This window comes from Eutrigla gurnardus (genome assembly GCF_963514095.1).
Source record: "Eutrigla gurnardus genome assembly, chromosome: 5".
Classification (NCBI taxonomy): domain Eukaryota; kingdom Metazoa; phylum Chordata; class Actinopteri; order Perciformes; family Triglidae; genus Eutrigla; species Eutrigla gurnardus.
This window is the reverse complement of record NC_139919.1, coordinates 28,631,830-28,654,563: the sequence shown is the minus strand read 5'-3', so window position 1 is coordinate 28,654,563 and position 22,734 is coordinate 28,631,830. Positions and strand designations below refer to the sequence as shown.

At 44.5% G+C, this 22,734-nt stretch overlaps 2 protein-coding genes across 6 annotated transcripts in view; both read left to right on the top strand.

Annotated features, from left to right (window-relative positions):
* Positions 1–12,876, top strand: part of ppp3cb (protein phosphatase 3, catalytic subunit, beta isozyme) — a 29,155-nt gene extending 16,279 nt beyond the window's left edge. Inside the window, exons 5-14 of one of the 2 annotated variants that reach the window (XM_084010402.1) lie at positions 490–635; positions 2,066–2,205; positions 3,306–3,383; positions 5,258–5,352; positions 5,555–5,680; positions 6,486–6,563; positions 6,690–6,774; positions 7,611–7,708; positions 8,890–8,937; positions 11,206–12,876. In XM_084010402.1, coding sequence (XP_083866528.1) covers positions 490–635; positions 2,066–2,205; positions 3,306–3,383; positions 5,258–5,352; positions 5,555–5,680; positions 6,486–6,563; positions 6,690–6,774; positions 7,611–7,708; positions 8,890–8,937; positions 11,206–11,384 — 1,073 coding nt within the window. In that variant the 3' untranslated portion in view covers positions 11,385–12,876. The remainder of the gene's footprint in view (positions 1–489; positions 636–2,065; positions 2,206–3,305; positions 3,384–5,257; positions 5,353–5,554; positions 5,681–6,485; positions 6,564–6,689; positions 6,775–7,610; positions 7,709–8,889; positions 8,938–11,205) is intronic. The other variant, XM_084010403.1, reaches the window with a different exon arrangement.
* Positions 12,877–15,773: 2,897 nt separating this feature from the next.
* On the top strand, positions 15,774–22,124 carry sting1 (stimulator of interferon response cGAMP interactor 1). 4 transcript variants are annotated; one of them, XM_084009969.1, is made up of 7 exons: positions 15,774–15,842; positions 16,906–17,222; positions 17,494–17,701; positions 19,037–19,145; positions 19,273–19,517; positions 20,903–21,089; positions 21,763–22,124. In XM_084009969.1, the coding sequence occupies exons 2-7, from the start codon at positions 16,996–16,998 to the stop codon at positions 22,050–22,052; spliced, it is 1,266 nt and encodes a 421-aa protein (XP_083866095.1). In that variant the 5' UTR covers positions 15,774–15,842; positions 16,906–16,995; the 3' UTR covers positions 22,053–22,124. The 4 variants fall into 4 exon arrangements, with proteins under 4 accessions (XP_083866095.1, XP_083866098.1, XP_083866097.1 ...); XM_084009972.1 differs by having other exon boundaries at positions 15,797–15,842; positions 16,953–17,222; XM_084009971.1 differs by having other exon boundaries at positions 15,824–15,842; positions 16,920–17,222.
* Positions 22,125–22,734: the final 610 nt, after the last annotated feature.

Sequence of the window (22,734 nt, the reverse complement as noted above, 5' to 3'; positions counted from 1 at the left end):
TAAATAAAAATCAGTCTCACAGTGACGCCGCTACGCTGCTTCATGCTTATATTTGGGTCAGATTTTTGTTCACTGGAACATAACTGGAGTCTTTGTGTCCATATGTTGTCTGTGATAATACACTACGTACTGCTATGTGGACCAAAGTACATTCTCCTTCTAAATCATCAGAGGGGGGAGAAACAGGGTCATATGGGAGAGCTGGCAAGGAGATGGCTGCATAAATTAATAACATGCTATGTGGAGAGAAAACCTACATGTTGTATGTTAGAGGAAGCGAGCTTTGACTGCGTTTGTTGGATCTGTCGATGTCGAAGCTCCCTGTTTCTTGTCCCGTGTTGTGTGTGATATTTAACAGTCACACTCCGAGTGACGGGGACTCACTGTACGTTTGTGGCGAATGCTGGCTGTCAAAAAACCACACACATTCAGATGCTTCTTTGTCTCTAAGCCCTGATATAACACCTCCACCCCTCTAACCCCCTCCAGGTAAGATCAAGTACTCGGAGCAGGTGTACGACTCCTGCATGGAGGCGTTTGATTGCCTGCCGCTGGCAGCGCTGATGAACCAGCAGTTCCTGTGTGTGCACGGCGGGCTTTCACCAGAGATCCACACGCTGGACGACATCAAGAAGGTACAACACAAAGACACGATTAACAACAACGCCGCCCTACGGAGGCAAAACACAGGGAGTTAGGATCTAGAGGTTCTGAAGAGTGAAGCCGACGCTAAAGTGCCTTTTACTGTCATTCTCTCTGCTGGCCACCAGGGGGCGACTCCTCTCTGGTTGTATAGAAGTCTATGAGAAAATGGTCCTACTTCTCTCTGCTGGCCACCAGGGGGCGACTCCTCTCTGGTTGTATAGAAGTCTATGAGAAAATGGTCCTACTATTATCTCAGTAAACATTGTAAACATGAGTTTATGGTCTCAATCTCTAGTTTCAAGTCTTCTTCAATCCAGCATGATGTTCATTTAGTACATTATGGTCCATTTAGAGTCCACCAGACCAGAAAGCAGGGGATGCTTTAGGGGGCGGGGCTTACCTGCTGATTGACAGGTCGCTACCAATGCAGTTAGCTGCTAAGACGACTTCAACACTTAGCTGTAAAGTTGATTTTGAATAATGAAGCTAACTTTGTGAGCAGCTTCACACCAGAATCCAGATGGACTCATTTTACAAACATATTATCTGATTGAAATGTTTATTTCTGTGGAAACAGCTTTGGAAATGTTTAGTATTATTTAGTCATTTGAATAGTAAATTTATTGATTACATTTTTAATTACTTCATTATATTGATAAATAGGAATAGTAATAGGACAGACAGACAACTAGCAACATGACTTTATTTGTATTCTTTGGACTGAAAATAATCATAGTTTAATATATTCTTTGAAACAAACTCAAATGGAAAAGAAAGCTGAAAGGACACGTTCATGCTGAGAGATATTTTCCCCCGTTCATTCAGATTTTCTGAAGTCTATCTGTAGTTTTTAAGGTATTATTTGGGTTGTCTTGCAGTAATGTTTTGGGTAAAATAAAGCCTAAAGCGAAGGCAGAATTACAGCCTGTTTACCTGAAAACTTCGAAACCCGTTTTTTTTCTCCGTATTTGCAGCTTTACAGTAAACACAACTCTTATTCTCGCATTAACACCCACATGTGTGACGGCGAGGATCCACCAGGAAGAAACGGCTGCAAGTTTACCAGTTCACAGTAATTAAGAAGACAAAGGGCGCACACACGAACACACACGAGGACATACACTTCCTCGCCTAATGGCAGCATTTCCATGGTGAATCTGCTGGTGTGACATGTTCTCCCCCCCCCCTCCCTGTGTGGTTAGGGTTGCCATGGAGATTCTCTGCCCTGACAGTATGTGTTTGTGTGTTTGCTTTGCCTTTCTCTTTGATTTATCCTATATGTGATGTTTTTGTGTACAAGGGTTTATTTCTATGTGTTTCTGTTGCTTAAAGCTTGATTTTTATCGCGTATATCTGTGTGTGTGTGTGTGTGTGTGTGTGTGTGTGTGTGTGTGTGTGTGTGTGTGTGTGTGTGTCCTAGTTGGACCGGTTCAAGGAGCCCCCGGCGTTCGGGCCCATGTGCGACCTGCTGTGGGCCGACCCCCTGGAAGACTTCGGCAACGAGAAGACCCAGGAGTACTTTGGCCACAACACAGTCAGAGGATGCTCCTACTTCTACAGGTACCGTTCAGAAACCACCACAAAGAAGAACATTGCTATTTTATTATGATTATATTATTTTATTTTATTCCCATTTCCTCTAATCTGGTGAATCAACTTGACGTGAACCTGATATCCAAACAAGGCGGGATGAATCCAATATTCAGCGACACAGAATACACACTGGGAACAATGTTCTTTTGAAATTAGCGGCGGGCCAGAAATAACACAGAGCTCCTCGTTTTAATGATCCGAGCGCCGCGTGATCGCTCGGCGTCGGCGAGATGTGGCTTTCTATCTGCGGAACGTGGAAATCTAATAAGTTTGGTGGACTTGGGTCTGTTGGTTTGGGATGTCGGCGATGAGACACGGAGAACGAGATGCTTCCTGCACAGTTCCTCCACATCCAAGATCCAATAACAATCACTGTACAAGACAAGAGGGAGAGCATCTCGGCCGGTTCACACACACACACACACACACACACACACACACACACACACACACACACGGCGTACCAGCAAACGCATAAACACACACACACGGTTCCGTTTCAGCATGAAACGATATCCCACAATCCCCAGGGAAACTGCACGGTTCTGTTGCTATGACGACTGGCTACTCCTGCCAGATATGGAGTGATATTAAGATACAGTGAGAGAAAGAGGGAGAGCAACATGGGAGGAGGAGGAGGAGGAGGAGGAGGAGGAGGGGAGATGAAAGATGGAAGTGAAGACATAAAAATGGAGGGGATGTAAAGACGGAGGAGCTGAAGTCGTACGGCGGGCGGAGCGGAGCGGCGCTGCTGGTCGGCGTCGGGACTCGGTGCTGTGACACGTTGAGTCTGGAGAACACAATAGTTTAGCATCAATCTACCAACAATCCACCCCCCCCTGGCACTAAGGAGGCCACAAGCCCTGCTCAGGCCTGCCTTGTGCTCACTGATGCCCCCTGCTGGCCTCACTGAGACATGAGAAGGCCCACTCATCTCCCGCTGCTGCACTTTAAATATCTGTAGTGGTTTACAGCAGCGTTGATACAACAACATGCTTTTTTACTGCATATTTCTGTTTAGTTCTCTTCAGATACACACACTGTCTCCTTCCTGTTTCTGTCCACAGTTACCCAGCAGTCTGCGAGTTCCTGCAGACCAACAACCTGCTCTCAATCATCAGAGCGCATGAAGCACAGGATGCTGGGTAATCTGACCGGCCGTCGCGGCTCAGTCCCTTTTTTTCCTCTCGGCTTAAAAGAGAGCGCTCATTTAATTTAATGGCTTACCTTGACACTTGGTGTTCCGCTGGTGTTTTATTTTTTCTTTGCCGGGGGAACCGGCTGCATTACGGAGCGAGTAAGTGGTTCCGCGGTTTTCCTTCCATCCCCTTTAAACGGTGTTATCAGCATCGAGGTCGAGCAGCGGGTCGGCCTGAACCACATCCAGGTCAACTTAACTCCTCCTGAATACACAGCATTAATGCAAAGAGGAATGTCTGCATCCCTCGTCTACGTAAAAACAGCGAGGAGGCTGAAAAACACAATTTCCTGACCTCACAAATCCATCTGTTATCTTTAGTGTAAATCCTCCTAAATATAATAGCGCTGCCTTAATTGCTGCATTATGAGTTGAAACCCATTAACAGGGTTTTTATCTGCCGTGCAGCTGGGCAGCAAACGTGGGTGCACTTGCGTAAGGGGAAATGATAATTTTAGTCATTTTTCCCCCTCTGCTGTCACTTTTAGTTGATGCATTATGATGAGAATAAGTTCATACGATGAAACGAGCCACGGTGTAGAGAGGAACTAATTGCATGCAGGTTATGTGTGACAGAATAAAATATATTCATCAGGATGCAGCGCTCTAAAACATAATGTTTGGTGAAGTTTTTAAAGTTGCCGTATAATGATGTACAATAGTGCATTTATTGTATAATTATACCACACAAAACACTAAAATATGTTAATTCATCACATACTTATTGCAAAAACTGTCTTCTGTAAACATTAGAAATGTGAAGCCACATTAACAGGCAGCCAATCAGGAGCCTGTTTGGATGCGTTTATCATTATTATCTTTAATATTACACTGCAAATCACATCCACGACTCGAGCTGTACTGAAGCTTTATTTCTAACATCGGCATTCTCTCTCTCACAAACACACACACAGCGAGCAACGTGGCACTCCTCGTCTCTGTTCGTGTTTTAGTCCTTCAAACTAAATTCACAACACGCGTTTTACTAACAAAATAATCAGCTGGGATCCATATTTGTAGGCGTTCAGCCTCTCGGAAAGACATTTTCAATGCCGTGAAAAGGAGGCTTGCGTTTATTTTCGGTTGATGACATCATAAAATATGACACAGCCATATTCATAAGGTTAGTTGAGCGCATACAGAACACCACAGAGAAGAGGTAGCAAACTGTAATTAATGGTACAACACATAGTTCTGATAGTATGTTACCAAATATCTGCACCAAGGAAAACCAATCGTTGATCATCCTTTAAATCATCGATGTACGATCCGATCACCAACCGGTGCTAGCCTTGTGCACACGAGGAAGTTTTAAACAGCTTTATTTTATTTTAGTTATTTAGTATAACTCTGCACAGATTCCTCGAGAGAACGACGCCCTTCTTTGCTGGAACACGATGTAATAATAGACGATATTAAAATCACAGTAATCAGAAAAGTAATTCTGCTGCACGCCGACGTTATGTTTGTTTACGACAATAACCCAAATATTCTTGATTACTGATGAGTTAATTCGTTTATCCTCGAGGGAACCGGCTAGCGGAGGCTGCTTTCCTGCTTTGTTTGTTCGGCACAAATGAAATTCGTGAGCTCGTGTTCATCGTCGTGTCTAATCCGGGTCGAAGCCTTCGTAGGCGTGGAAACTTAATTGAACCAGACTGGTTTGTTATCGTGACGAAGTCTCTAGATCTCCGTCTGATTCAAGATGTTTTGTACCGTCGGCTTCAATGTTTTTTAAAGATCCACGTTGTTGTTGTGTTGTTGTTGTGATTATTTGTGCATCTGTGTGACGTGGGCGGTTTGTCGGTATCTCTCTCTCAGGTATCGTATGTACAGGAAGAGTCAGACTACGGGTTTCCCCTCCCTCATCACCATCTTCTCTGCTCCCAACTACCTGGACGTCTACAACAACAAAGGTTTTACTTCAGTAAAACTATACGTTTAACGTGATATCTGAGGATTCATGTAGTTTACTGTGGAAAAGGCTCTAACGTGTGTGTGTGTGTGTGTGTGTGTGTGTGTGTGTGTGTGTGTGTGTGTGTGTGTGTGTGTGTGTGTGTGTGTGTGTGTGTGTTTGTGTGTGTGTGTGTGTGTGTGTCTGTCTGTCCGTCCGTCCAGCGGCGGTGCTGAAGTACGAGAACAACGTGATGAACATCCGTCAGTTCAACTGCTCTCCTCATCCCTACTGGCTGCCAAACTTCATGGACGTCTTCACCTGGTCACTGCCCTTCGTGGGAGAAAAGGGTATCACATGACCTTACACCTGACCTTTGTTTAGACTCTTCCACACACAGAGCATTGTAATCAAAACGTCATGAGGTCAGGTGTTTCTCCTGGACTGGATCGCCAGTATTTTCATTAGTCGGTTCATATCCATAATTTGGAGGAAACGGAGACTTTTGGTGTCGGAAGCATTTGGACTATTGACCAATCAGTAGTTAGCGCTGTTAGCATCGTTAGCAACAAGCCAAGACATAACAGAGCCGTCCCACTAAGAGTCGGCTTCCTATGAAAATCATCAATATCAGATGCAAAATACGAAATACAATGAAGGAATATGGAACAGTGTGTGTCTTAGCAGCCTCTTCCGCACATTCTGACACTGAAATGGCATTTTATCGGAAACGCAAATTGACTTTTTCAGATCATTACAACCGTGCAACCGTAGTCTTGTGACCATGAAGTCGACGGTCTTGGATTTATTGAGCTTGATAGCATGTGATCTTCTTCTTTCATGAACCATGAGCTCCCTTTCCCTGCTGGATCGCACCATTCAGAATACACAGTTCAAGGGATAATCTGTACATTTCTTTATTTCTAAGGAAGATCATTAAATGTAGTTCTAGAATCACTTCATGATATTCTTTATATAGCAATTATATCAGCTTAAAACGGTGTACAACCATTACTTACAGGATTAGGGGCTCATGGGTAACCAGAGTTCAGTCAGATTTCAGGCATTTTATGACTTTTTATTGGAGAGCATCAGCAGACAGATGACAGGAACACACTGTGTGTGTGTGTGTGTGTGTGTGTGTGTGTCCTGCAGTGACCGAGATGCTGGTCAACGTCCTGAGTATCTGCTCTGACGATGAACTCATGAACGACGGAGAGGAGATCTTTGATGGTAAGAAACGCTCTTCATATCTCCGTTAGTGTAAATTAATAAATCACTGAAACAAACCTCAGTGGATAGAAATAGATTTTTGAAAGTTCAGACCAAGAAAATCACATCAATGTGTTTTTTGTTCAGCGAGTGCAGCAGCAGCCAGGAAAGAGGTGATCAAGAACAAGATTCGAGCCATTGGGAAGATGGCTAAAATGTTCTCTGTTCTACGGTGGGTTCTGGTTCTGGTTCTGGTTCTGGTTCTGGTTCTACGTCACCAGGTTTTTCCTTTTAAACTGTGTTCACACCAAACTAAGAGAATCCACCTCGAGCGAGTAATTGGCATAACGTGAAAGCCAATCGTCGTCTGTCGTCACTGAATCAGGAATGGAGACCAAAGATATCGTAGAGGTCTGTGGTCCCCCAGAGGTCTACGATAGACCCTCACATTAGTCCAGAGACCGGATCAGACTATATGTATAAACCAGAGACTGTCTACGGTCCAAACAACAAGGTCTCTGCCGTAAGTTATGTCTAGATGGTGTTATTTTCAGTGTTTATGGAGCAGCTACAGTGTTAACCTGCCACCGATTGAGCCAAACTCCATTCAGAAAACAAGCGTTTTAAAGGTTATTTGCTTGTCGTCTAACAGACAGACCTAACAAACCATAACTTCACACTTTTTACAAACTGTCATCATTATGTCGTCACTTCGGCATAATTTGTATCCATTTATTGCAATTAAATCACATCACAATAGTTTATTTTGTGTTGATACCGCTGTAGTAAACCAGCCAATGTGTGTCTTGCTATTCACAGTGAATACAGCTAAATGAAATCCACCGAGCACCTCTGGGTGACGTTATGAACTCAGACAGGATGCCAGGATTCACAACACCATAGTGTTTATTTCAGCTCTCCTCTCCAGCGCGTCTGAACACAAACGATCCTGCGGTCAAACTTGGGCGAGTAACGAGGCGGAAAAACGGCTTTGTGTTTGGTGTGAACACACCTTTATACCCCCCCACACACACACCTGTCTCACACACACATCTGTCTGTCTCTCAGGGAGGAGAGTGAGAACGTGCTGACCCTGAAGGGACTCACCCCGACGGGCATGCTGCCCAGCGGCGTGCTGTCTGGCGGCAAGCAGACTTTGCAGAGCGGTGAGTGTTTAACACGAACACAGAAGGAAAACACACTCTCAGACATAACACACACACACACACACACACACACACACACACACACACACACACACACACACACACTCAGTTTAAATATCTTGCTCTGGACCATCCTCCGGTTCCCTCCTGCCCTATTTCTTCTCCTCCTCTGCTGTTCTTCTCTCATCCTTCTGCCTCACTGACTCGCTCACTCTCGCCACCTCACCTCACCTCGCCGGCGCTGAGGACACTAACAGCCTGCTGGTCTGAGAGAGAGAGCATGAGAGACAGAGAGAGAGAGAGAGAGCATGAGAGACAGAGAGACAGAGAGAGAGAGTTGGCGAATGTCAAGAGAGCGAGGATGGGACAGCAAACGTATGTAGGTGTGTGTGTGTGTGTGTGAGCTAACGGCGGCTAACTGCTAACATCAGGTGTGTGGTGAAGCCCTCCAACGAGGGGCCTCACATGACTAAAGCCTGAAACATGTCTCTGAGTCACGCGTTTACCCACAATGCACCTCATTTTAATGTTAACGACAGGGGAATGTTGCATTTAAATCCAAACAGTGAGAGGCAGACAGGAAACATGGGGAGGGAGGCAACAATGTATTCCATCCTGACGCCAGACGAATATTTGTATTGATATGGTATTGATGGTATTGCTATGACAACATCATCACCCTAAGGACCCTAACGAGGCGTTGTCACACCTTGTGATGGATTAATTAGAAACTTAAATGTACATTCATGGGTTTGCTACTTTATAAACTCGTAATTTTGTGATTTTTTTTCACCCTCGGCTCCGTTTTTTTTTGTTTTTTTTGCCCTAATACGCCGTTGTTCAATACATACAACATTGCCACAGATAATTGGGGAAATGTGATGAATATAAGACGTCTAGCTTCAGCTGATTAGCAGTCTGGCCAGGCTTTACGATGAAACTTTGATCTGCTTATCTGTGGTTGAACAGTTTCTTTACCTTTTCTTCTTTTGGTGTTGGATCGACGCCACCTCACCGTTGTTTTGTCTTTTTAACTGAGATTTTGAGGGACGGGGATTTTGAGCCCTCGTGACCGGACTGCATTCATTTCTGCACACAGAAGCATGTTTCAGCCTTCACTTCCTTTCTTCTTCTCCTCTGTCATCTCCTCCTCTTCCTCCTCTTCTCTGCCCATCCTTCAGCTACCATTGAGGCCATTGAAGCCATCGAGACAGTTAAGGACGCCGAAGGTAAAATCCCACTCATTTCACTGTGTGTGTGTGTCTGAGTGTGTGTGTGTGTGTGTGTACAGCATGGCTGCGCTCTCAGCCACCCATGTTCATAAGGTCATAGATTTGCTTTACCCACAATGCACTGAGCTCCTCTAACCACATCAACTCTGACTAACCACATAAAAAAACACTAAACATCCGCACATTTTTTCATTTCCTTCTCAGAAACAGGAAACACCACTTCACCTTCCCTCCCAACATTTTTCTTACACACACACACACACACACACACACACACACACTAAGAGTGGGTCTGTGGGTGGGAGTGGGTGTTGTGATGATGGGCCAGGTCACTCGGATCTCTTAATGTGTGTTCACCCCAAACATTTTTGTTTATTTGCGTCACTCGTGTTAGAGGTGCCAGAGAGGGAGGGAGGCGGGGCTTAACCTCAACAATGTTTAATCAGTCACGGCTGACATAACCACTATTGCTGCTCTGTGCAAGTTGTGAAGTCCAAGATATGCTGCGTAGTCAAACACCAACTTGTCTGAGATCATAGCATCAAGATGCACATCTGCTGGTTTACTACAGCGTTTACTATTTTGTCGCGATCTAATTGGAAAAAAGGACAATTTGTAAAAAGGTGTGAAGTCGCGTCTGCAAGACGACAAGAAAACAACCTTTAAAATGCTTGTTTTCTAAATGGAGTCTGGATGGATCAGAGCTAGGCTAGGCTAACACTGTAGCTGCTCCATCGACACTTAAAATAATGTCGACAGGAGGGGAACTTTTTTGCGTATTGACCTCATTTGTGCCGCCTGATTCTAATTTGCATCCATCCCAGTTTTTGCATTGACTTTGTATTCAAAAGCTCTGCGTGAAAAAAGTTGCTTTTCATTTGGTGTGAACGCACCTTTATAGTGTGTAGTTTGTTGCAGTGTTTTCTTTATATTTCTTTATATCAAGTTCTATAGAAGACAGACATGCCACCAATCTGTTTCTCTACAAGCAGAACCAAAGTCAACCTGTGATGATGAACACAAAGTGCTAACAAGTTCAGAGACGTCTGACTGAGACTGGTCTGCCAGGTTCTTCTGTGCTGTTGAACAGATTGGGATCATGACATTTAATGTGTATGAACTGTGTAAATATTATGCACGCTGTTGTTAACTGTAGTCTTTGTGATCGTGACGTATGTGCTGTCCTGAACTACAGTCCATCATTTCTTTAAGCAAATAAAAGATGGCTTCTCTCTGCAGACCGACCTCCTTCTCGGTACAGCCCTACTCTTATGTGGTCCACTTTGAGTCTGATTTAAAGAGGCACCCCAGCATTTTAGGATTTCCCCCCCATAGCACGTTGAGTGGTTTAAACCGAAGCAACTAAGCCGGTAATATCCAGATTTTTTAAATCCCTAAGTTTGGGTCCAGCTCGTCCCACAATGTACCCGAAAGCATCTTTTTGTGAGTCGTTTTAACCACGTCTCAAAATGTGGACATACTTCTGTTTTAAGGAATAATTCAACATTTATGTTGTTTCTTCGCAAACAAACAAATGTGATTCCAGTGTGTGACTGTTTTTTTATGGATCAGAGAAATGCAATGATTTTAGGTTTCCAGTCTGAGACGCATCAATCATCTAAATCTAACCAAACAAAAAATATGGCCAACTTAGGAATTAAATTAAAAGACAGATCTGGAAAACCGGACATGTGACCACTGTCTTTGCCTTCGCCAGTGTTTTAATGGGAAGCCTTTCAGAACAAACAGCTTCGTAGAGGCAAACCACGTTTTAAGGACCTACAGTACGAGATGTCTGAGACTACTGATGGAGGATCAATGGCCTGGTGGCACCGACTGCCATGTTCACTGTGAGCCACGAGGTCCAAACGAATCCCGGCTCAGCATTCAGACAATAAATGAACACGTGTTGATGTGTAGATATTGATTTTAAGAAGTCTGTAGATTTGCATTTTTCAAGACAGAAACTTGTTAATCCAAACCCAAAAAAACATTTCTCTGCCAAACGGACCACCGTCGGGGTTAAAACTTCTAAAATGTAAACTTTTGTTAAAAGACGTCTTGTCAATGTGAGCACATCCACATAAATGAATAAAAATGTGGCGTGGAGTCTTCAATCCGCTTCGGTGCTCTGAATATTTCCTCCGAGGCTCCCGGGGGTTTGGATACACAAGATTCTACTTAATGTCTTGTTAAAAATTAACTCTGTGTGCGTGTGTGTGTGTGTGTGTGTGTGTGTGTGTGTGTGTGTGTCTGTCTACGCAGCCATCCGAGGCTTCTCTCCGCAGCATCGGATCAGCAGCTTCGAGGAGGCCAAGGGTCTGGACCGGATCAACGAGAGGATGCCTCCGCGGCGTGACGGCGTGAACAGCGTGGGCCTGTCGATGGGCCGCATGAACATGGGCGAGCCCAACGGGACCGACAGCAACAGCAATATCCAGTGATGGACGTGCACTCCCACATGCTCAGACACATAGCTGCAGCCACGACGACTCTGGCGTGGTACCGAATTTATAGATACGTGTACATAGGCATATAAACACACACACACAGTATTACATTCACTGAATAGACAACATTACACACATGATGACCTTCCCCTGACCCCCGTGGCCCTCAGCTGTATGTAAAGGCATGAGCGTACCCGGACTTCACCACCAAAGGCCGAGTCTCTCCTCACTCTACGGATCGGCCCCTACTTAAAGAACTACAACTCCCCGTGTACCCGCACAACAACAAGGAAAGAAACTACAAAAACGAGGATCCCGTGTTCACCGTGTACGTCGGGTTCACCGGTGGTTCGACGGTGCGTGTTGTCGGGGCGGAAAACAGTGTTTCGCATGGGGGAGGGGGCGTGGTCAAGCAGGGGGGAGGAGTTGAAGATATGTACGCTTTCTTTTTCCTGTTTGCATCGCAAAACAGGAAAGTGGAACCAAATGTTTGCGATATGTTGATTTCATGGAGTTGTGGAAATGCGTGTGCTTCATGTCCATGCGGTTATATTTGAAAAAAATGTGTTGTTATTTTTGCCGTCAGCGAGAAATTTTTTACGACGTGCGGTGCGGCACCTGTTGCCGATGAGATGTGTGCAGATAATCTCAGCCGCAGTCTAATCTGAGCCCTCGCTGTCCTTTTCTTTTCTTCTTCGGGAGGAGATTTTGCTTTTGTAGCACTACTGTACCTGTGGAGGTCCGCCCTATTCCCCAACCCCTCCCCCAAAAAAACGACAAAAAACCCCACTCTGGACCCAGGCCAGTGAGCTCCGACTGGGCCCGCGTTAGATATGAAGTGTTTAACCCCACCTGTTGCGTGTAAATAGGTTACATAGAGAAGTTTTATTGCACACGTGATGCATACGGTCACAAAAACTGCAGTATAGCGGAACGTAGGATGGTTTTCTGTACGCGAGGGGAAATGTGAAGTCGTACCCTACTCATCCTCTTTCTACATCCTCCTTTCTTCCTGTGCTGCTGTCTGCTTCCCAACGGCAGCCAACTAAAAAAAAAGCAGGAAATAATATTTCACGGAGGAAAACGGGATTCTTCTGGTTTAAGGCGGCAGCCAAAAACGACAGGAAGTCGGAAGAAAAAAGGTCTTTGTAAAGCATTTATATTAACGCATCAGTGCATGCAGAGTTAAGTTCTTTGATAATAACGTGAAGATTATATTTGTGCTCTGTGTTTCACTATGGTAGGATTTTTTTCTTTCTTTTGGCTGAACTGAGGAATAATTATTTATTTTGTACATAATGTTAATTTATTTTTTGTATTCATTTTGTGTTATATATATATTTTTTATGTTTTCCCTTCTTTTCTTTTTCACAACCCGTGTATCCGATTTCCTCTCCGACGCCGTACAGAACGTCCACGTTCTCTCCTCTCTTCTTTGTCAGTGTACAGGAGTCGTTTTTTTAAAACGATAATTAAGGATAAACGACGATATTAAACTAGACCATACTATTATACAGAGGCACAGGCATTCAGGCAGAAAAAAGCATGATTGCATGGTTTAAACATTGTGCCGTTTTTAAAAGCAAAAAAGCAGCGAGACACATTTTAACAGAAGAGCCGGTCAATTTAAAGGAAAACAAAGTCTCTCTCTCTCTCTCTCTCTCTCTCTCTCTCTCTCTCTCTGTCTCTCTGTCTCTCTCGCTCTCGCTCTCTGATCATAATTATTGATGATTCCTCTTGTTATTTGATGATATTTATGATTCTATGATTATTATGATTCTATTTATTATGGACATTATTCTTAATATTTAAGCTCTCTCTCTCTCTCTCTCTCTCTTTCTCTGTCTCTCTCTCTCTCTCTCTCTCTGCTTCATGTTGCGTTGCTCCTTGGTTGATCTTGATGTGCTTCTTTGGGAGAGGTGACCCCCCCCCCCCGACCCCCCCCCCCCTGTGCCATAGAAATTGTGCCACGGTTCTTACTCTCTCTCTCTCTCTCTCTCTCTCTCTCTCCCCCCCCCCTCTCTCTCTATGTTTTGACTCCCCAGTCACTAACACTGTAAGCATGCCCCATGGGACGATCCACTTTTTTACTCTTGAATAAAATATGCATGGACCTTTGGTTTGCATCCCGAGCCTTTATTTCGTGATGAGCTGCCCCGATGACAGCGAGCGACGCCTCCAGACCTGTGAAACAGTCAAATCACAGCGGAAACAGGCTGAATGAAAAATAAGGATAATCTTGCACAGCAGAATTTAGTCCTTTTCATAAAAAAATGAAATCCCTTTGTGACCCCTCCAATTCATGCGAGTCCCTGCGGGGGTCCCAAACTCAAGTCTTTAGCGGTGTTTCGTTGAACACGGAGGTAATTACTGCTATGTGGTTTGACTTGATTTATTGAGTAATTACATCCAATACTGGCAGAGCTGGCGGTGAAAAAAGGAGCAACTCTTGCTTTCATTGTGTCGTTTCATGAAGGTGAAACTGGGACACATGACTTGCGTTGTGTAACATTTACAGATGAGTGACAGGAAAAACCTGAATAAATGATTTCACGCAGAGCACGAGGGCGTAGCTGGAGCCCTTTATCTTTAAATCCACCACACCGAAATATGTGGAAGAAGTCCACGTTTTATTCAGTTATATATTATATTTTCTGCAAACTCTAATTCCCCAAGTAAGCAAATTCAGGTGCAAAATACACATTTTATTTTATTTCATTTAACTTAATTCCATTTTTTTTACATAAAACCACTCAAATTTAGTCTAAAACGTCAACTTAAAAACGGTTGTCCAATATGTGTGTTTAACATGGCACTACATGGTGGCATCACGCAAACAGCGCTAATGGAAAGTCAATCAGGATCTCACAAATTAAACACATTAAATCCATATTATGGTCAGAGCAGGCAGCAACCTCCAGTTCTGAAATGTAAAGCCAACGCTGAAGTGCCTTAAACTGTCATTCTCTCTGCTGGCCACCAGGGGCGACTCCTCTCTGGTTGTATAGAAGTCTATGAGAAAATGGTCCTACTTCTCTCTGCTGGCCACCAGGGGGCGACTCCTCTCTGGTTGTATAGAAGTCTATGAGAAAATGGTCCTACTTCTCTCTGCTGGCCACCAGGGGGCGACTCCTCTCTGGTTGTATAGAAGTCTATGAGAAAATGGTCCTACTTCTCTCTGCTGGCCACCAGGGGGCGACTCCTCTCTGGTTGTATAGAAGTCTATGAGAAAATGGTCCTACTTCTCTCTGCTGGCCACCAGGGGGCGACTCCTCTCTGGTTGTATAGAAGTCTATGAGAAAATGGTCCTACTTCTCTCTGCCGGCCACCAGGGGGCGATTCCTCTCTGGTTGTATAGAAGTCAATGAGAAAATGGTCCTACTTCTCTCTGCTGGCCACCAGGGGGCGACTCCTCTCTGGTTGTATAGAAGTCAATGAGAAAATGGTCCTACTTCTCTCTGCTGGCCACCAGGGGGCGACTCCTCTCTGGTTGTATAGAAGTCAATGAGAAAATGGTCCTACTTCTCTCTGCTGGCCACCAGGGGGCGATTCCTCTCTGGTTGTATAGAAGTCTATGAGAAAATGGTCCTACTTCTCTCTGCTGGCCACCAGGGGGCGACTCCTCTCTGGTTGTATAGAAGTCAATGAGAAAATGGTCCTACTTCTCTCTGCTGGCCACCAGGGGGCGACTCCTCTCTGGTTGTATAGAAGTCTATGAGAAAATGGTCCTACTTCTCTCTGCCGGCCACCAGGGGGCGACTCCTCTCTGGTTGTATAGAAGTCTATGAGAAAATGGTCCTACTTCTCTCTGCTGGCCACCAGGGGGCGACTCCTCTCTGGTTGTATAGAAGTCTATGAGAAAATGGTCCTACTTCTCTCTTGATGTATTATCTCAGTAAACATTGTAAACATGAGTTTATGGTCTCAATCTCTAGTTTCAAGTCTTCTTCAATCCAGCATGATGTTCATTTAGTACATTATGGTCCATTTAGAGTCCAGCAGACCAGAAAGCATGGGATGCTTTAGGGGGCGGGGCTTACCTGCTGATTGACAGGTCACTAGACTAAGGTTTAACCCTTGACTGTAAAGTTACGTATATTGTACGATAAACAATATTATCATCACAGGGTTGGACATTAAGTAAAGTAGAGTTCCCGATTATGTAACATCGTGAAATAAACATGTTCAAAAATTACCTTAAATTTCATAAATTCATGAATCTGTTTAGTGAGAACTTCCTTTTTTTAATGAACCTTTCCTGTAATCTCTGCCTCCTCTCGCAATCGCATCCGGTATACAGGGAGCGAGTCGATTCAACAGTAATCGAAAGTGAAAGTGTTGACTGATGAATTTGGCTAAGGGGTGGAGAGAGAGAGATAGATAGAGAGATAGAGAGAGGCAGCAGAACAGAAGACAAAGGAGATTTCTCTCATCCGGATCACAACGAGCGTGGTGAGTTCCTGCAAACACATTTATTTCTCTTGTCTCATTTTTTTAAAATTAATTTTTGATGGAGTTTGACCATATGTCCCCTCCTAGAGCAGACTTTTCCCTCTCCTGTACACGATGTACATGATGTCTTTAAAAAAAGAGGTTCTACTAGAATGAACTGAAATGATTTCATTGGTTGGGAGAGAAACCTGTTTCTGTGTTTATGCAGCTTAATCAGAGTGATGTCAACGTTGAGAACATCTGCTTCAATACTCAAAGACATTTTATTCATACAGCCAAATATGGCAAATCTCAACATTTGTCAGCAATCTAGTAAAAAGTAAACATTTTTTTATTGATTTGTTTAACCTTTATTTTACAGGTAATCTCATTGAGACCCAGGCTCTCATTCACAAGAGAGATACTGGTTTTGAACATTTAAAAACATATAACATAAAAACATTAACATACAAAAAGACTTAAAGCTGGGGTATGTAATGTTGGAAAGCTAGCAAGAGAGCTAGCAAGATTTGAAAATAGCACCTCCTGCCTCCTCTAAGTCCCCCCCCCCCCCCCTCCGTCCGTCCAAGCTGATTCTTCCGGCATCAGCGAGACGTGAAGGCTGTGCACTCGCGCTAGGCGGGGAGGGCGGGTGCAGAACTAGACATGAAGGCATCTGATTGGTTTTTTACTCCGACCAATCACCCTTCGGTGCGAGGGGCGCCGATTGGTTGTTTGTTTTCTCAGTCCCACGGCGGCCACAGAGCTCTGTTTGATTCCATTCCTTTTCCTGATGACATAAAGTACTGATCCCTCACCCAGTATAACAAAAAGTGCTTCTGAACAGGATTACATACCCCATCTTTAACAATTCAATACATTGTACATTTAACAATATATGGTGAAGAAAATCACCACAAATAAAAGAGTAACCTGAGAAAGTGACGACACAAAGAGAAGCCCAGGACAATAAACGTACGAGTTAAAGGAGCCGTTAGAGAACATTAGCTGTACTGTAAATGTTGCTTTTTACATGATGCTGTGACCTTGAATGCCATATTTCTCACTGAACTACATATTGTAGACTCTATTGACCAGGTTTCTGGGTGAGCTGGTCCTCCGTCCCCACAGAGATCCCTCCAGACCGACCCTGGTGTCCCCCCCTCCCTGACGGATGCATTCCCTCCGAGACCAGGACGCTCTCATCCCTCGGCCTCGCGGGACTTTGCCGAAGGTGTGTGCTGTGGCGCTGGCCGCCCTGACAGTAGGGGGCGTCCTGTTTCTGTCTCCTGAAAGGTTCTTTGGATGGGTTGCTATGGCAATGCTCATCCTGACCCTTGGCCCTCTGCTGCACGGCGTCTGTCTGCTCGCAGAGGAGACGCTCTACCATTCAAACACAAGGTGAGAGAAAAAGGTGTGTCTTCCTTTGTGTAGTGGAGTGTGTGTCGCAGATTTGCGTCAGTCTATCAGCTCTGTTTTAGTGTCTTTCAGCTCTGTTTTAGTGTCTTTCAGCTCTGTTTTAGTGTCTTTCTGCTCAGCGTTTTAGGTTTCACAGCCTGCTTACTAGTTTGGTTCACAGCTTTCATTGGTTGTTTCCATCTGCCTGGCTGTAAACACTGATCTTCAAACCTTCAACCTCTCCAAAACGACAGTATCCTTGTTGTTTCTGCAGGTATCCGGGTCGAGGCCCGCCGGGTCGAGGGCTGCTGGGCCGCGTGCTGCCGGCCTGCGGTCTGGGAGGAAACACGCTGCTGGTCGCGGGGCTGGCCGGCCTTCTGCTCCACCTGGTTGGACATCCTCTTCCACACGACGGCCAATGCTGGAAGCTCCTCGCCCTCGCCTCGGTCCTTTACGCCCTCTTCAAAAGCCTGGGAGTCCTGGTAAGGTCCATGCCAGACCCACGAAGACCACCGCTGTCTTTGTTCTTCTGGGTTCTTTCCCTTCACATCACCCCAGATATATCACTGAGTTTGTTCTTCTGGGTTCTTTCCCTTCCAACTATAAAAACATTAAACATCTGTCCTCCCAGGCTGCCACTAGTTTCCATATGTGAATAATTGAAACCTTTATCGCCCCAGAGGGGAATTCGCTTGACACAGGAAGCATACAAGATAAGATTCTTTGGTAATTTGTATTGAACAGACATGCATCAACATGCATAAATACTGGCCGAGCCTCTAAATGAGCGTCTCATAATGAAACTCTGCCGTTAGCTTTGGTGAGTACAGGATTATTATTGAAGCTGGGAGGGAACATCTGGAGCACCTTGTTTATAAAAGTAACCAGTTTTAGTACTGTGATAAAAAAACAACACTATATATAACTAATTTAGCAGCGTCAGTTTCTGCTTTCTGTCTGTCCCAGAAAAATGTCTCTGATGCGGCAAAAAATAAAACATAATAATATAATAATAGAGTTGAGAAGCTCAATAATGTCACACACATTCAGAAACAAGTGTTGTTTCAACACCTCGTCTCACATGTCATTTACATGCTGAGCTTTGCTGTAGATTCATCAAATTTGAAAATAATGCAAGTTATCATGATCGTTGTGTTTCATTCTCTTTTATTCGGCTTTTAGCAGGGAAGTACTGAGAATCACAGCTGACATCAGTAAATCACCAGTAAGAGGAACTAAAAACCCCCAACCCAAACATTCCCTATTCTCCTTATCCCCCCCTCTCTTCTCTTTTATTTATTGATTATTGTTTTAATATTATTATTTCCCTTGTTTTTATAAATTGTGTTTTTAATAAATAATTAATCATATTTTTGTAAATAATGTTTTTATAAATAATATGTCAATATTTTTTCATAATATTTTTATAAATAATTTATAATATTTTTTATAAATAATGTTCTTATAAATATTTTCATAAATGATGTTTTTATAAATAATGTTCTTATAAATAATATTTTCATAAATAATGTTTTTATAATAATTTGTTTTATAAATATATTTTTTAATGTGGGGGTTACATAACAGTAGTAAATCATTTCACCTAATCAGAAAGATTGTCTGTCTGTGTGTCTGTCTGTGTGTCTTTGTGTCTGTCTGTCTGTGTGTCTGTCTGTGTGTCTGTCTGTCTGTCTGTCTGTCTGTCTGTCTGTGTGTGTGTGTCTGTCTGTCTGTCCGTCTGTCTGTCTGTCTGTCTGTCTGTCTGTGTGTCTGTCTGTCTGTCTGCCTGCCTGTCTGTCTGTGCTCGGTGTGTTCAGGGCCCGTCGGAGGTGGAGGTGTCAGACATCTGTGAGGGGAGGAAGATGAACGTGGCCCACGGTCTGGCCTGGTCCTTCTACCTGGGTTACCTGCGGCTGGTGCTGCCGCGTCAGTGACATCACACTCTCCTTATATTCCACATTTACGTGATCCTTAGCTTGTATTGTCTTAGAGAGGCGTCGTATCGTGGTGGGTCTGGAGATCTGAGCGTGCTGGTGTTTGTATGTTGGTTCAGGTCTGCAGGACTCCATCGCAGACTTCCATGACACCCATAAGGGCCGCGGGTCCCTCTGGGGTCGTGGCTCCAGGAAGCTCCTCATCCTCGTGCCGCTCAACGCCAACATTTCTCACAAGCTGGAGGAGGCGGACGACAACATCCGTTTCCAACACAACCTCCCCAACAGCGAGATAGACAGGGCGGGAGTCCGGGGGCGGGTCTACAAGCACAGCGTCTACAGGGTATTGGACGAGCAGCGGAAGGTAGGCGGGGCTGAAAAACATCAGATGTCATCCATCAATTCTCTGTTCCTTTGAGAGTCAAAGAATAACCCATCATGCATCGGGGCAAAATGAAACACCACCAACAGGTCTCCTGTTCTATCTTAGACCCTCGAACGTTTAAGTTATAGATCTTTAAATCAAATTGCAAACTAATGGAGTTGCCCCTCATAATAATAATCAATAATCTGTAACGGCTCTTTCTCTATTCTTCCTCCAATATTTCACGATTTCTCCATGTTTGATGCAGCAAATCTGACAGCGACTGCTTGAAAAACCACCTCTGCCTTTGAGTCGAGGGGGAGAAAAGATAAAAAATATGGGACGCATGAAAGCAGCCTGAGTTTCTGAGACCAGAAATAGCCACCAATTATCTCAGAGTGATTACCAGAATGATGTCATGGCGGTGTGTCACAGCGGCAGGCGTCACACACAATAAATTAACTGTTAAAAAAAAAAAGACCATTTCTACATCAATAACTCATCGCCTTGAAGAGTTCTTGTTTTTCTCTCATTACTAGCTTTATTGTCATTATTATGGAGGATGGATTGTCATTATTATGGAGGGTCAGACAATAATGTGATGAAGTCTGAGTGCTTTCTCTGAGGCGTAAACACATTTAAGACAATTAAACAACAATTAGGGCAATAAAGTGCAGCATGGGGTGGAAATACAGCAGCAGTACTGTATCGAACCAGTAGGCCGGATGGAAACAGATAAATATATCCATCAAAGAGTCATTTTGCAGACTTGAGGAACACATTAAATGTTAGACTTTTAAGTGTCGTTTATTAATAATAATAATAATAATAACTTTATATAGCACCTTTAAAAACAACAGTTTTACAAAGTGCCAACAGAATAGACACACAAATACAACACACACATCAGCAGAGCAGGAGAAGCGATAGAGTTTAAGGGTTCAGATAAGGTAAAAAGACAGTAGAAAGTCACCAAAATATGAATAAATCAATAAATAAAATATATTCTATAATATTAAATATATAAGATATCTGTATCGTCACTTTTACTGAAGAAATAAATAGTTTTCCACTCCTGATTAAAAGAGTAAAAACGATCCGAGCCTGATGTTCCACACGTCACTGCATGACTGCCACCTGCTGGTTGAACCTGAGAATGCACCCGCGGAGAACTCATTTACTCGAGCGCAGCGCCACCTACATGACAAACCTTTCTGTGTGTGTGTGTGTGTGTGTGTGTGTGTGTGTGTGTGTGTGTGTGTGTGTGTGTGTGTGTGTGTCTGTGTCTGTGTGTGTGTGTGTGTGTCTGTATGTCTGTGTGTGTGTGTGTGTCTGTATGTGTGTGTGTGTGTGTGTGTGTGTGTGTGTGTGTGTCTCCCCCACAGGCCCGTGAGTGTGTGGTGGAGTACGCCACGCCCCTGCTGACCCTGTACTGCATGTCCCAGGAGAGCAGCGCTGGTTTCGGGGAGTCCGAGCGCCGGCAGCAGGTCCTGCTCTTCTACCGGACCCTGCAGGAAGTCCTGGAGCGCTCGCTGGAGTGTCGTAACCGCTACAAACTCATCCTGCTGCCCGGTAGGGTGTGTGTGTGTGTGTGTGTGTGTGTGTGTGTGTGTGTGTGTGTGTGTGTGTGTGTGTGTGTGTGTGTGTGTGTGAAGACATCAAATCAACTGTATACTGCTGTTTACTTAAGGTTTTCTTGATGCATGTGCATCTTATGCTGCACTTCTTCTTCTCCTCCTCCTCCTCCTCCTCCTCCTCCTCCTCCTTCTTCTTCTTCTTTTTCTCCTCCTCCTCCTCCTCGTCCTCCTCCTCCTCCTCCTTCCTCTTCTCCTCCTCCTCCTCCTCCTTCATCTTCTTCTCCTCCTCCTCCCCCTTCCTCTTTGCCTCCTCCTCTTTCTTCCTCTTCTCCTTCTCCTCCTCCTTCATCTTCTTCTTCTCCTCCTCCTCCTCCTCCTCCTCCTCCTCCTCCTTCTTCTTCTTCTTGTTCTTCTTTTTCTCCTCCTCCTGCTCCTTCTTCCTCTTCTCCTCCTCCTTCATCTTCTCCTCCTCCTCCTTCTTCCTCTTCTCCTCCTCCTCCTTCATCTTCTTCTCCTCCTCCTCCCCCTTCCTCTTCGCCTCCGCCTCCTTCTTCCTCTACTCCTCCTCCTTCATCTTCTTCTCCTCCTCCTCCCCCTTCCTCTTCTCCTCCTCCTCCTTCTTCCTCTCCTCCTCCTCCTTCATCTTCTTCTCCTTCTCCTTCTTCCAGATGAGCAGGAGGACGAACCTCACCTCCTGTCCAAAGCCATCCTCAGTCACCTTCGTCAGCAGGAGGAGGAGGAGTTCTACCTCAGCCTGGATCCTCACCAGGAGGAGGAGAAGAAGAAGGAGGCGCTGCACCTGTTCTCAGGCTCCCGGCCGAACGCTCCACCCGTGAACGGCGAGTGGCACCACCCGGACCTGATGAGCCGGGAGCCCACGCTCATGTTCAGCCTGGAGAAACCTCAGCCTCTGAAGGAACCCGTCGAAAACACCGACTACTTTCAGGACAATATATAAACACATGCTCAGGAACGTAAACACACTGATTTACTGTTATTATACACCAAGCTTGTGAACATAAATTATATACTTACAGCTATAACATCTACCTGTGTCTGAATTCCTAGATATGAAGTAAATTCAATCATTTGTTTCCTTTCATTCCACCTTTTCTTCGATAATTAATGGTTTTGCTGAGAGACAGAAACCTTCGCAATATGTACAGTGTGTGTGTGTGTGTGTGTGTGTGTGTGTGTGAGTGTGTGTGTGTGTGTGTGTGTGTGTGCAGTGGAAACACAGAGGACGGATTGTGCACGCGTTCCCTGAAGGCGTCGTTCAGACTCCATTCTCCTCCTTCCTTCCGCTTGTCGAGAACAGGACGAGCTCTTCTGCAAACATCCCGTTTCTATGGAAACGAGTCCTCCACTCCCGTGGGTTCATTCACGTAGCCTCAGATTCATAAGACAGGTAGCATTTAGCATTCTCCCAAAGGGACAGAGGGCATGGTTCAACGAATGCTTTATCTATACGTAAACTCAAACAAATCATGCAAAGGTGATAAATGAGATTTATTAAGATTTAATTGAAACAACAGGAGAGAGACTTCAGGAGGAGTGAGATATCAAAGTGCTTTTTTATGATTGAATAAACAAAGAGAAGAAACCCGACACCACACACACACACACACACAGACACACAC